The 12,223-nt window shown below is 57.3% G+C and overlaps 3 protein-coding genes across 3 annotated transcripts; 1 reads left to right on the forward strand and 2 right to left on the reverse strand.

The window, feature by feature from the left end:
• Positions 1–102: 102 nt before the first annotated feature.
• Positions 103–2,771, reverse strand: MKK02DRAFT_37795 (APC amino acid permease; the record flags this gene model as incomplete). Its single annotated transcript, XM_053089790.1, has 15 exons — positions 103–311; positions 364–418; positions 466–768; positions 818–1,201; positions 1,250–1,316; positions 1,427–1,494; positions 1,544–1,618; positions 1,672–1,731; positions 1,768–1,829; positions 1,880–1,953; positions 2,002–2,039; positions 2,093–2,176; positions 2,221–2,269; positions 2,424–2,504; positions 2,575–2,771. The coding sequence occupies 15 exons, from the start codon at positions 2,769–2,771 to the stop codon at positions 103–105; spliced, it is 1,806 nt and encodes a 601-aa protein (XP_052944696.1).
• A 982-nt stretch (positions 2,772–3,753) lies between these two features.
• Positions 3,754–5,326, reverse strand: MKK02DRAFT_37796 (P-loop containing nucleoside triphosphate hydrolase protein; the record flags this gene model as incomplete). The annotated part of the gene is made up of 8 exons (XM_053089791.1): positions 3,754–3,873; positions 3,928–4,270; positions 4,350–4,408; positions 4,467–4,496; positions 4,604–4,682; positions 4,731–5,158; positions 5,194–5,228; positions 5,287–5,326. 8 exons carry the CDS (start codon positions 5,324–5,326, stop codon positions 3,754–3,756), a joined length of 1,134 nt encoding a protein of 377 aa, XP_052944697.1.
• An 874-nt stretch (positions 5,327–6,200) lies between these two features.
• Positions 6,201–10,453, forward strand: MKK02DRAFT_10946 (uncharacterized protein; the record flags this gene model as incomplete). Its single annotated transcript, XM_053085506.1, has 3 exons — positions 6,201–7,823; positions 7,869–9,598; positions 9,664–10,453. Coding segments are annotated over 3 exons (4,143 nt in total), but the record flags the coding sequence as incomplete, so codon positions are not given.
• Between the last annotated feature and the right edge of the window lie 1,770 nt (positions 10,454–12,223).

Genomic DNA, 12,223 nt, shown 5'->3' on the forward strand with positions numbered 1-12,223 from the left:
ATCCCGCTCCCCACCCAAACGACAAACTCACACCGTCTCACTTTCCAATTAAGCAATCCTTTCTACTCAAACTGACTCCAATCTCAGCGCCACACCCACTGCCTAGCTGGTAGTGAACAAGGCACGAACGACGCGCCTCCACAAAGGCGCAGTGGCCCGCTCGGCCCGGTACGCGCGCATCTCCTCGACGGTGAGCCAGGTCTTGCGGCCGGTATCGAGATCGATCTCGGATGCTCGGCGGGGGAGGGTGCGTTTCCAGAGGTATCCGGCGATCCAGAAGGCAATGACGATGGGGGCAGCGAGGTAGGACACTGATTGGCGTCAGCGAGAGATGCAGATGAAGGGAGGAGAAGGGGGACGTACGGAAGAAAGCCTCAGCACGGTTCTCAACTTCAGAGTAGCCAAGGGGCCAGACAGCCTGTACGTCAGTTTTCTGTTTGAAAGATTAGGCGAGTGTCGACGTACAATGTAGAATTGGGCGATAAGGACCAAAGCGACCAAGATCGCGCCAACCCAACTACCGTACACACCACCGAAAGCGCGGAAGGGGAGTTCCTCGAGCGAGTGACCTTGGACCTTCCAGGCCGCCCTGAAGCGGATGTGAGTCACGCAGATGGCGCCCCATGTGAAGAGTGTCGAGAGACCCGAGAGAGCCAAAAGCCAGTTGAAAACGTCGCCACCCTTCTCGGGGATCAATTGGAGATACGCGAGAGGCGAGAAGGCGAGGATGAAGAGGACCGACATGAGGGGCCTGGAGGCCTTGTCGACCTGAAAACATCAGCTTGGGACTTGCAAAGGAAAGATTGGAATGACGCACGTAGGTGAAGATCTTGGGGGCGTACTCAGTCTCGGCGAGGGCGGTGAGGGTTCGAGAACCGGCGTAGACGCAAGACAGAGCAACCGAGAGGACCGAGAGGCAGATGGTGATGTTAATGAGGTGCTCAAGTCCCTTGATACCCGCGAGGGTAGTGATAAGGATGAAAGGCGAAACATCACGGCCAGATTCACCGCCCTGAAGATCGGGGTTGGTGTACGGGACTGCGAGGCCGATCACGGTAAGGGAGGTGATGTAGATGACGACCACACGCCAGAAAGTCTGCTTGACGGCGGCGGGGAGGGCCTTCCGGGGGTTGGGCGTCTCGGAAGCGGCGAGACCGACGAGCTCAGTACCGGCGAAAGAGAAGGCAGCGGAGACGAAGACCTGTGAAGTTAGCTGCGGTGCTCAAGGCGTGACAGGGCTGCGACATACGGTGCAAACACCCTTGAAGCCGTTCGCAAAGGCTCCGGGGTTATAGTAATTTTGCGCTCCATAGTACCTGCTCTTGTAAGTCTCACGATTCAGTTTTTCGATGGCATTATGGTGGATAAGTTGGTGATTATGGTGGATAAGTTGGTGAAGGAGAGCAACAGGCAGGATGTAACTTACGTGTCAAACATGCCAGTCGCAGGTCCTCCACCGCAGATGCAGATGATACCTGTGATAATGACGATGGTCTGATACGTTAACCTGATTCGGGTTCAAAGGATCGCAGAGATAACTTACAATGACAACCAGCTTCAAGATGGAGACGAAGAACTCCTCCTCTGCGAAGCCGAGAGTACCAAACACTGAGATTACCTATCGGTTCAGCTGACTCCCTTACACGATAAAAGGTGCGGAGGGCGACGTACCAGTACTATAACGAGGAAGATGGTTATCCAAGCGGCCAAGGGAACCGGCGTATCCCAGTACTGCGGCAGTCAGTACAGCTGTGAGATCGTACGAACCTCAATAACTTGTCCAGCCACTACTAGCTCGAGCGGAAGGACTACGGCCCACTGGAGGACGTCTGGAGCGAGTCAGTACTCATCGAAAAACAGTCGAGAGGCAAAAACGTACAGTTCCAGCCCATGGCGAAAGCGAAAGACGGGTCGAGCATGCGAGAAGCCAGGGTATAGAAACCACCAGAGACGCTGGCGGGTGAGCTTAGATGCAAGGCGATATGAGATCAGGAGACTCACGGGAAGACAATAGCCATTTCACCAATAGCCTGAGTAACCTAGGCTGTCAGCTGCTAATTCCATTGTACACTGGCTCAGACCAGTAGCTCACGTTGACCAACATGACACCGATGATAGACCAGGCGATGACCACACCGGCGGGACCACCAGTGCGGAGTGCACCACCCGAAGCGACCTGCTTGTCAGCTTTGCTGTAGAAGATAAGAAGGTGAGACATACGAAGAGACCAGTACCAATGGAACCTCCAACTGCGATCATAGCAAGATGCCTGCAAATCAGCCTGACCTGGAGCAGGAAAGGGAAGTGGAGTGGGGGCAGGCGAGAAGAGGAAGGGGAGCACGGGTTGGAGAAATTGGGTCATGCGTTTGGGTTCAAGTAGGGTTTGGGGATTGTAACCTGCCCCGGATATCGTCGGGACTTACCTGGGCTTCATCTTCTGCTGCAAGAGAGGGTTCTCATGGCCGACGAGCTCGGGAGCGTGGGCTCCGTGCACGACCTGCTCGCTGGTCCGTTAGCTCTGGGACGCCGGGGGACCAAAAAAGTGCCTCATCTCTGGAGCAGCTCTGTACTCACCGAGTAGTACCCGGAGCGCGCTTGAACGACTCCCAGTTGATACCCAGCCGAGTGGCCCTCGATTCCAGCGACGGATCGTAGAACTCATCCTTGGCGATATAGTTGCGCTCGTGGTCTGATCCAGTAACGGTGGTGTGGTCACCCGCGGCGTAGACGCCGGTGGTGCCATCGATGTTGGCCTCCTTCTTCTCCACCATGGTTGATGAGGGATTCGAGTATGGAAGGTAGATGAGGTATGGATGCAAGATCAAGAGTTATGCACAACAAGCAGGGCAGGTCAAGGGACCACGATGTCCGATGCAATCCAACGGGATGTCTGGGCGATAAGTACCAAACTCTCGGCGCGGGATCGATATCAGCCAGTCACAAGACGAGAATGGAAAGATACGGGCGGGTCTCAGCCCGCAGCCCTCGTGCCTTTGGCCCCTGTTCCCCCGTCTGGAAATCGCGCTAGAAGAAGTCTGTGCATGTGGAGCCCAAATCCAAAACAACAAGATGGAACCGGAATACTGCTCGGCCCCGGCCAATTCTTGTCCTCCCGCTGCCTTCCTCGCCTTCCTACCCCTCCCTTCCTATGGTCATGCGCTCATAGCCATCCTCTCCTCGTCCTCCCTTCCACTCACTCGCCACAGCTTTGGGACAATTTCGGCTCTCGGAATTGGGCCTTGGGAAAGTCTGCGTCGGCGCTTTCGGCGGAAAGGAATGACGACGACGCCACTTTGCCCCCATCCCGTAATATTCGGATTCCAGAGGTCCGGATCCGGAGTACCAGTGTCGTAAGAAATACGCATGGTGACATCACTTGGCGGAGTGAAGCTTGAATCCAGTCTGCCGCCGACGGCGCCGGCGGCCAGCGGCTCGGATCCTGTTTGTACAACGAGGTCCGTCCGTGCACTGCACCGCACAGCTTGTAGAGATGTGGTCAAGTGCTGCAAGCTGCTGTTGCGCAGTGACAGCCAGACCTCGGCGCGCGTTGCCTTTCGATGGAACATCGAGCGTTATCGTGCACCCACCGACTACTCCCCGATCAGACACCCTTATCGCAGCTCTTATCACAGAAACAGATGAAACACGGAGAACCGACGTGGTCTTTGCGCAGTGTCAACATCCTTATCTCTCTCATCTACCTGAAACACCCATCAGCCAGGAGATGGGATTCATGTCATGCTGATACAACGCTCAATCTACCGGCTCGCCATAACTGAGAGGTTCTGCTTTCCGGCTCGGATCTACATGCGCATACGCATGTGAATCATGCAAGATAAAGTCTCTCATTTCAAGCGGCCGGAGCTTAAAGCCCTAGGACATTAGCTCAGGCCCCGATCTTATCACGGATACAAAGGCAGGACTTACCTCTAATCTCGCTTGCTCAAGGCCCTCCTTCCCCTTGCCTCCCTTCTCCCGCATCACCTCCCTCACCGGCGCCATCGCTGCATTTCGGCACGTCTCGCGCAGATCCGACCCGCTCAGCCCGTCTGTACGCCGGGCAAGGTCCGAGATGGAGAAGGAGGGCGAAAGAGAGGTGTGGCTGAGCATCAGGGAAAGGATCTTGGTACGTTGGTCGAGATTTGGAAGGCGGATAGGGAAGCGCTTGGGCATGCGACGGAGAATGGCGGGGTCGATGTCATTTGGGCGGTTTGTGGCGCCTAGGACGAGAATACGGGTGTCAGAAGCGGTTGTCAGACCGTCCCATAATCTAAATGTCAGTTGAGTTGAAGGGAATGTGGCATACAACACGATTGTGTGTAGAGTAGGTTGAGGGCAAGCGGGCTCACGTCATAAATTCGGCTTTCATCATCCCTGTCACCTCATGGTCGCCCGAAGACCTCTCCCGCTGCGGATGTCAGCAGATTTTCATTGATGAAGGATGATCCTTGAAGAAGGGCGCTCACAAACAAACTATCCACCTCGTCGATGAAGATCTGTAGCACGTCAGCAAGGACCCAGTATGCACTCAAGAGGTTGCTGCCCATTCCCAGCTGCATCCCTGCCGATGCCCACCGGTATATTTTTGGAAAAAATGACTCACTATACTTGGCTGTACTTTCCGTGCTAATGAGAATAGCCCAGCGACTAGTTTGTTCGACTCTCCGAACCACTTGTTCGTCCTGTATGATCAGCTTTGGTTCACCATAAAAACAGACACCAGAGCTTACAAGCTAGACAATGGCAAATTGATAAACGTCGCCCCACTCTCCTTTGCCAACGCCTTTGCCAGCATAGTCTTCCCGCACCCTGGATGTCCATACAGCAGCACCCCCTTGGGCGCCGACAGCAGCCCATTCGCAGAAGCAAACAGCTCCGGGTATGTCAAGGGGTAGATGACCGTCTCCCTCAGACTGGCGATAATCTCGTCCAGCCCGCCTATACTTTCAAACGTCACATCGATAGATGATGGCGGAATGATCTCGCCCGCGATGGTAGATTCGTATTCGTCCAGCTGGAGGTCGTCTAGCTGGGCGGCAGACAGACCGGTCTTGGACAGGATGGTTTGGCCTTTTTGCTTGGACTTCTTGTTAGAGTCGGAGGAGCCGGAGGTGGAGAGGGCGGAGATGGCATATCGGAGGGTGTAGAAGAGTGCGACCTGATCGATGTCAGTATAGGTCAATAGATCAGTACAGGTACACTCGCCTGGGAGGCAGCAAAGAAGGTAGCTGATTGCGATCAGCTCCTCTTCGACCGATCACAGGAGTGGAAGAACGATAAGCTCACTTTCGATAACCAGTCGTCCTACGGACCATTCCCTGGGCATCTTGGAGAGTGCTGCACCGTGAGTATGCCGGTACTATAGCGATAATCTTGTGGTAGATTAGTTTACAGTCTTTCGAACTTTGCACCTGCCACAGCAGTGAAGATCGATGACGTGTCGAAGGTGAGATCAGCAGCTTTCCCACGATTACCGGCAAGACGCGACCGGACATGACCGGAACTCTGCCGTCATTTGCCGTAAGTGAAGGAAAGTCGCGTCGGATGGCCTGACCTGACCCTGCAGGTGACAAGGTGCATCTCTAACTCTGACTTTATCCTTCCTCTTCTTTCGTATATCATCAGCCTGTAAAGCTCAGCAAAGAGTATCACGTCCTACATCACAATTTGCCACGAAAAATAGCGACTAGACGACCCCGCTTGCTCGCGTCCAAATAGCGGACTCTGTCCTCGACTTCTCCGGTCATCTTCTTCGCGCTGTACCCTGCCTAGCCTCCTCCCTCCCCAATGCCAGGAGCGTCAAATGTCTTCTTCTCGGACGATCTCCCTGAGGCGTCTGGATCGAATATCCAACTCCTCCCTGGCTCATCACCCTCCGCTCGCTGCTCAGACGCGGCGAGGAAAGAACTCGTTCAGCTGAGTCAACCGTCAAGTGAGCTGCCACCTCATCTCGCAAGGAAGACTGAGCTGACGAGCTAGACTCTCGACGCCGCGGTATCTCCTTCGCAGAGCAGCTAGAGCACGTTCGTGTCTACAACAAGGCCGAATCGATCTTTCCCTCTCCCGAATCGGCGCGGAAAGCTTCAGCTTCGACCGGGAGTCCACCCGCGTCCATACGGTCCTACCTCGTCGAGCAGGACCTGAACACTGCCGACTCTCCCCAGGTCACTCCCCCTCTTTCACGCTACACACTCAAACTCCCTTTCTCACCTCTTTCCGCATCCTCCTCCTCACCCATCGTTCCGCGAGGTATTCTGAAACCCATCGTCTCGCAGATCCTCCTCACGATCAACGCGGACCACGGCAAGTGGCTGAATAAAGAAGAAGCGCGTCTGAGGGTCTGCGGCAAGCGGCCAAGAATCGTCGCGCGCGATTCTTTCCAGGTGGCGGCGATGCGGAGTTCAGGAGATGGCCCGGTGGACCTGAAGGGGAAAGGGAAGGAAAGGGCGCGGGATGAGTCAATGCGCGGGTCAGATGAGGTCAATGGCTTTGACGGCACGATGGAGGTGGACGGGGATGGAAAGAGGGAGAGGGATGGAGAGTCGGACGAAGAGGAAGAGGAGATTGAGGCGGAAGGCGCCTTGATGACGGAATCTCTCGTGGATATCATCCTGAACGGCGCCGAGGACCTCTTATCCCTCGAAGAAGCCTACATCACGCTCTGCCTTCGGCTCAAAACCAAATTCGGACCAGAAACCTCGTCCGATAACGCGCTCAGCAACGACGAGGGGATCCGGATCGCCATCCAGCCCATCCGGGACGAGGCGCCCGCCATCGTCCGGGCTCTCCAGCGAGACCTGGCGCGTTTACTCGGCAAGTTTCCCAGCGCCGAGCGGTCTTCCAGCCCTCTCGAGCGGGAGAGCTCACCCTTCGCCCACATCCTCCCACTCCAAGACGTCACACCCACCCGCCGTCAAACCTCCTCCCCCCTCCCCGGGTCCAGCAGCCGGTCCCGCTCCGGCTTCACCGAGGCGGAAGTCCGATACCGCCGCGAAGCCTCTGGGGTCGGTCAGGCCGCCCTCAAATTTCTGGCTCTCCTTTTCAACAAGCAGCAGCTGTATAGCTGCTTCTCGGACGCAGACCTCACGGCGCTCCTCGACCAAGTACTCGCTATCCCCCGTACCCCCAAAATGCCCACGCCAAATCCGAAACGGACCTACGTTGCTGCCATCACGGTCCTCGCACATATCAAAATCCCTAGCGCGGATGTCTTGCCATGCAAGGAGAAGATCATCCGGGTGCTCGAGAGCGCCGTGGCGGACGGTCTGGGCAAGGGGAACTTTGCGACGGGTGGGGCGGATATCGTCCCCACGCGAAAACCGGGCCTCATTGCGGTCGCCAATATCGTCTCGACCTATCCCCTTCTCTTCGTCCCGCACTACGCCGACCTCCTCCCTGCGGCTCTGCGAGACCTCTACCACAAGTCACCCGATATCCGAGGCAAAGCGGCTGCTGTCTGTACCGCATTCGCTACGGCTAAGTATGGCCTTGTGTCGGGAGCGGCGGATGCGCTCGAGCGGTCGCCATCGGCGCAGACCAAGGAGGACTGGCAAAAGATGAAGCTCTTGGCGCAACGACTAGAGATCTCGGTGGTCAGCCATCTCAAGTCGTTTGTCAAGGTTCCGGGACAGGCGGGGCCGACGTATGGGCGGACAGGAGAGAGAAAGACGGAGGCGACGACCATAGAAAGTTTGTTTAGGGATACGATCGGGTCGGCGGAGGGGGTGCTTTGGGCGTGTGCGACGTATAGTGCGCTCATCAGTCTCATGGGCGCTGCGTACCCTGCGAGCGGACATACCTCGACCTTCACATACATTATGGAGGTGAGTCTATCATCGTACTTCGCAGAACTCCGCTGACGAGGGTAGAAAGCACTTCATATCACCACCAACAACACCCGGACGATCTTTGCCCGCACAGCATGGTCTCACATTATCCACGCCTACTTTTCGGCGGTCACCACCATCTCTCTTTCCGCAGAGAACCAGCTCATCCGGTCATCCAGTACCTTCTCGTCTGGCACAGCGACCGAAATCGTCGAGCGGCTCCGGCTTATACAGTACCCCGTCGATCTCGCTCTCAAGGGCATCAACGCCCCAACATCGGTCCAGAAGGTGCTCACCTCTGCGACCGAGGGCGCACCGGAACGGTACGCTTGGGACCGGACGGAGAAGGGCAAACGGTACAACTGGCTCGTCACTTGCGGCTCGGCAGCTGCGGATGTCATATACGCCCATACCGGCGTCGCCCTCTACCACCAGTCCCTTCCTACCCCTACCAGCCCTCCTGCCTCAGGTACTCAGACGCGACCCGAGGTGGCCGGAGCGACGCAGCTCGAGCGCCTGGACGTAGCATGGGATAAGGTGGTCAAGCCTATCCTCACCGGTCTCCTCGGTGTCAACGGTATTGACAGCCTCAAAGTCATCGGCTGGCAGTCTCTCCACGCTATCACCTCCCCCACATCTTCCGAATCGACCTCGTGGTCACTCGACCGCCTCCTCTCACCGCGTTATCTCTCCGGACGCGCCTTCGCGGCTGACGCCGTCATCCTCGTCGACAAATCCCTCCAGGGCGTCGAGGACGAGGCGATCAAGCCTAGCGAGATTCCCGCGTGGGGCGCAGAATGGGTGGTCCATCGCCTCCCGGAATTGCTGAGCTTGTTCCAGGAGGCGTTGAAGGGTGTAAACGGGGTGTCTAGGATGGGAGTGTGCAATTGGGTGAGGACGGAGCAGGGGGACCGGGTTGTCCCGGTCCAGCTCGTCCAGATCTGGTCGAACCTCCTCCGAGCTCTCGCGAGTACGCGCTCGGAGGGTGGGGCGGGAGATGCGGCTTTTGCACAAGGGGTTCAGCAGGTCGTTTCTGCCATCAAGGCGATATGGGACCTGGAACCCGAGGAGTACCTTCCCATCGGTCTTTCCGGGGTTGAGGGGTGCAGTCAGGATGTCGACTTGACCCGCTTGACCCTCCTCGCCAAGCTGGTCGATACGGCAATCGAGCAACTCGGTCACACTGCCCTCGCCAAGACGTCTTTCGCCTTCCTCGGGCCTCACTACCCCGATCTCGGAATGGGTGTCAATGCTCGGTCTACGGCTGCAGGTGTACTGCTCTTCCAACTCCTCAATTTCAGCCCTTCCACCTCCCCACTCTCCGGACCAGCCCAGATCGTCTTGGACGGCCTGGTCACCAAGCTCCTCAGGATTGGAGTGGCCACTTCGACCGCCTCCGAGCTCCTCGGCGACATCACGAACGGCCTGCCGACTGTTTTCGAGTCGGACGAGCCTGTCCAGCTGGATATCTGGCGTGCACTCGCTTGCGCCTGGTGCGAGTTCCTTGGCAATGGTCAGGTGGCACCTGCCCCAGCGGTAGACGGCCAAGTACAACCAGACATTACCGGCGCGGTACTCGTCGACCTGATGGTCGCTCCATTCCGAAACAAGGCGGTAGAGTCGGCGTGGCACTCGCACGCCGGTAAGGTGGATTTGGGGGCGTGGAAGGGGCTATTGGAAGCGACGGGGCGGAGGTTTAGGGCGAAGGCGGTGGACAGTAATGAGGGGTTACTGGATGAGGTGGCGAGGCAGTTGATGGGGATCTTTGAGGAGTATCCCAGGACCAGGTAAGCTGGCAGGACATGTTCAGTGACCATACATGGAGCTGACATCCCAGTTCGTCAACTATAACTGTGTCTTGCTTGACCGCAATGATCGAGGAGATGAGCTCCGCTATGTCTCAAGGCCATTCATCACACGTCCCAGTCGACTTGCTCAAGGTCGTCTCAGCCTCGCTGTTTGAGTGTTATCCCACTCCCGAGACACTCGGATCGCAGACGGAGTACCACCTCCATCCTGCTGTCAACGACCTAGTCGATGCCTTCACCTCATTGCTTTCAGCGGCTTCACCCTCAGCGGCCAGTCAGCTCCTCGACCCAGAGACTACGGCCGGTCTCCGGATCTGGCTGAGCGATTCATCGCAAGTCTCCTCCCCCGAACTCATCACGTCTCTCGACAAACTCTACTGCGCCAGTCTGGATCTCCTCTCCCGCGCAATCTCATCCGGTGATATCGCAGCCACCGGTCACACTCTCGACACCTACATCGACCTCTTCGCTCCCCGCCTCAACTGCGCAGGATCAAGCGACGTACCGCAGCGCTTCGTGCAGTTCTGGCGGGCCGGGTTCGAGGGTGTCGACCTGGACATTTCGGACGATACCCGTGGATTCCTACTGGGGTTCATGGCGGCTGTACCGGGCACCATTAGCGTCCAAGGTCTGGCAGAGTCGGAGCCGATGGATGAGGAGGAGAGTCAAAGGCGTTTCCCCCATTCTCAGGCTGTACGGGCTGCGCCGTCGTCCCCTATCGTACCGGCATCGGATCCTATGGCCATGGACGTCGACCAGGTGGATGTGGAGCCAGAGCAGGAGGCAGCCGAGACGATGGAGTATGAGGCGGATATCTCAACTTCGTCTGTCGAGGCGCTTGTGGATGAGACGGTGGCGCCCATTCAGCTCGGGGCAGCTATCAATCTCGGATCCGACGCTGCTGCTGCGGCATCGCCAGCGGCGTCGGCTGAGGCGGACGGCCACCAGCGGTCAGACGACGTCTTTGGTCCGCCGGCTATGGTCGCTCCCCGAAAGCGCTCCCGGTCGAGCAAGAACAGAGCTCTCGATGCCACTCAATCTCTACCCGAGATCCCTCGCAAACGGACCAAGCGCATCGGCGGGAAAGATCACACTGTCATTCCCGACTCGCAAAGTGACACTGGGAGCGGTGACACCGAGATGGAAGATGAACAGGCGGAGGAAGTTGTGCAGAAGTCTGCTGCGGCGCCACCATCCGGTATCATCGGGCGATTCCTTACCAAGGCGTCTTCTAGCCTTGGCTTCTTCTCGCCTAGCAGGAGGGCAGACGAGCCTGCCGCGGGAATCGAGATCATCCCTGCTACAGCGGACAAATCGGCGGTGCCCGCGCCGGCTCGGACGTCCAAGAAACGGTCGTCCACCTCTTCGTCGGGTTCTTCGAGCAAGAGCAAGAAGGCGCGGCCCGCGATGGTGCCTTCGTCTGTCGGGTCGCAGTCCGCATCTGGCTCAGGCTCGGGGTCACGCTCAGGCTCCGGGTCAGGGTCAAGTCGGTCCGGATCACGGTCATCCCGCTCCTCGTCTTCCCGAAGTGACGCTGTCGAGCCCGCGCCGGCCGCCATTGAGGAAGATGACGACGACGAGGAAGAGGACGAACTTCTCCTCAGTCCTCGGTCGGCCGCAAAGCGCAAAGCCGAAGAGTCGATGCACGGCGGTATCCTCCATAAATCCCGACTCAAGGTCGCTTCTCCCGCTCGACCCAAAAAGAAACGTTCGGCTCAGCTTATCGCTCCCCAGCCTGTCCTGCCTGATTCACCGGTCCACTCTGTCCCGGTCACCCAAGGTCGGTATGACGACGCCCCGGAGGACATCTTTGGCGCGCCCGCCCTCCCCAGCGACCTCCGGCCAGCGCCTAACCTCAATGCCTCACCGACCCGGACAAGCCAGCAAGCGCGGGTATTGGCCATGGTGGAAGAGGCAGCGAGGGCCAAGGCGGCAGTGCAGAGTATGGACTTTGATGGAGTCATGAGGTTGATGAAGGCGGTAGATGAGCTGAGGGGCGCGGCGACTGCGAATCTGCAGGAGAGGGCGATGAGGGAGAGGGGAACGAGAAAGTAAGAATGCAGGAGTCACATGAGTGGGGAAAGTGGGGAGATGTGAGCAGCAGATAAGTTAGATCGGTGTATTCTGTACTCGTAAGCTCATTCGTAGTTGTTGTTTAGCTGCTATCGTAGTCTTGTTATTCGCTATCTAACCAATAGATAATGCATGTATGTAGATCCACTCCAACAGTACCGCCCAGCACAAGATCCTGGCTGAGCTGGCTCTGCCTCTCGATCAAAGAGCTGAAGTCAGGGTCCGGGGATGAAGATCGTAGCAGGACCAACGGAGGGACGGAGCAACAAATGCGAGATGCAAAGAGCGTATATACAGCTTGTGGTGGATGGTACCGACAGATTAGACAAGGGAAGAGACAGCTATGATGAGAACTATAAACATAGTGATATATGATAGGGGTAAAATGAAGCTAGCAAGTGTCCGTGTCACTTTCCCGTCTCCTCTCCCAAACCCTACTCTCCCCTCTCTTCTAGCCCTTTGCACCCCTCCCCCTCGTTTTCGATTTCCTCGACTGATCTGCCGCACGACGAGCGT

Source organism: Dioszegia hungarica (assembly GCF_025882075.1).
Source record: "Dioszegia hungarica strain PDD-24b-2 chromosome Unknown MKK02contig_11, whole genome shotgun sequence".
Taxonomy (NCBI): Eukaryota; Fungi; Basidiomycota; class Tremellomycetes; order Tremellales; family Bulleribasidiaceae; genus Dioszegia; species Dioszegia hungarica.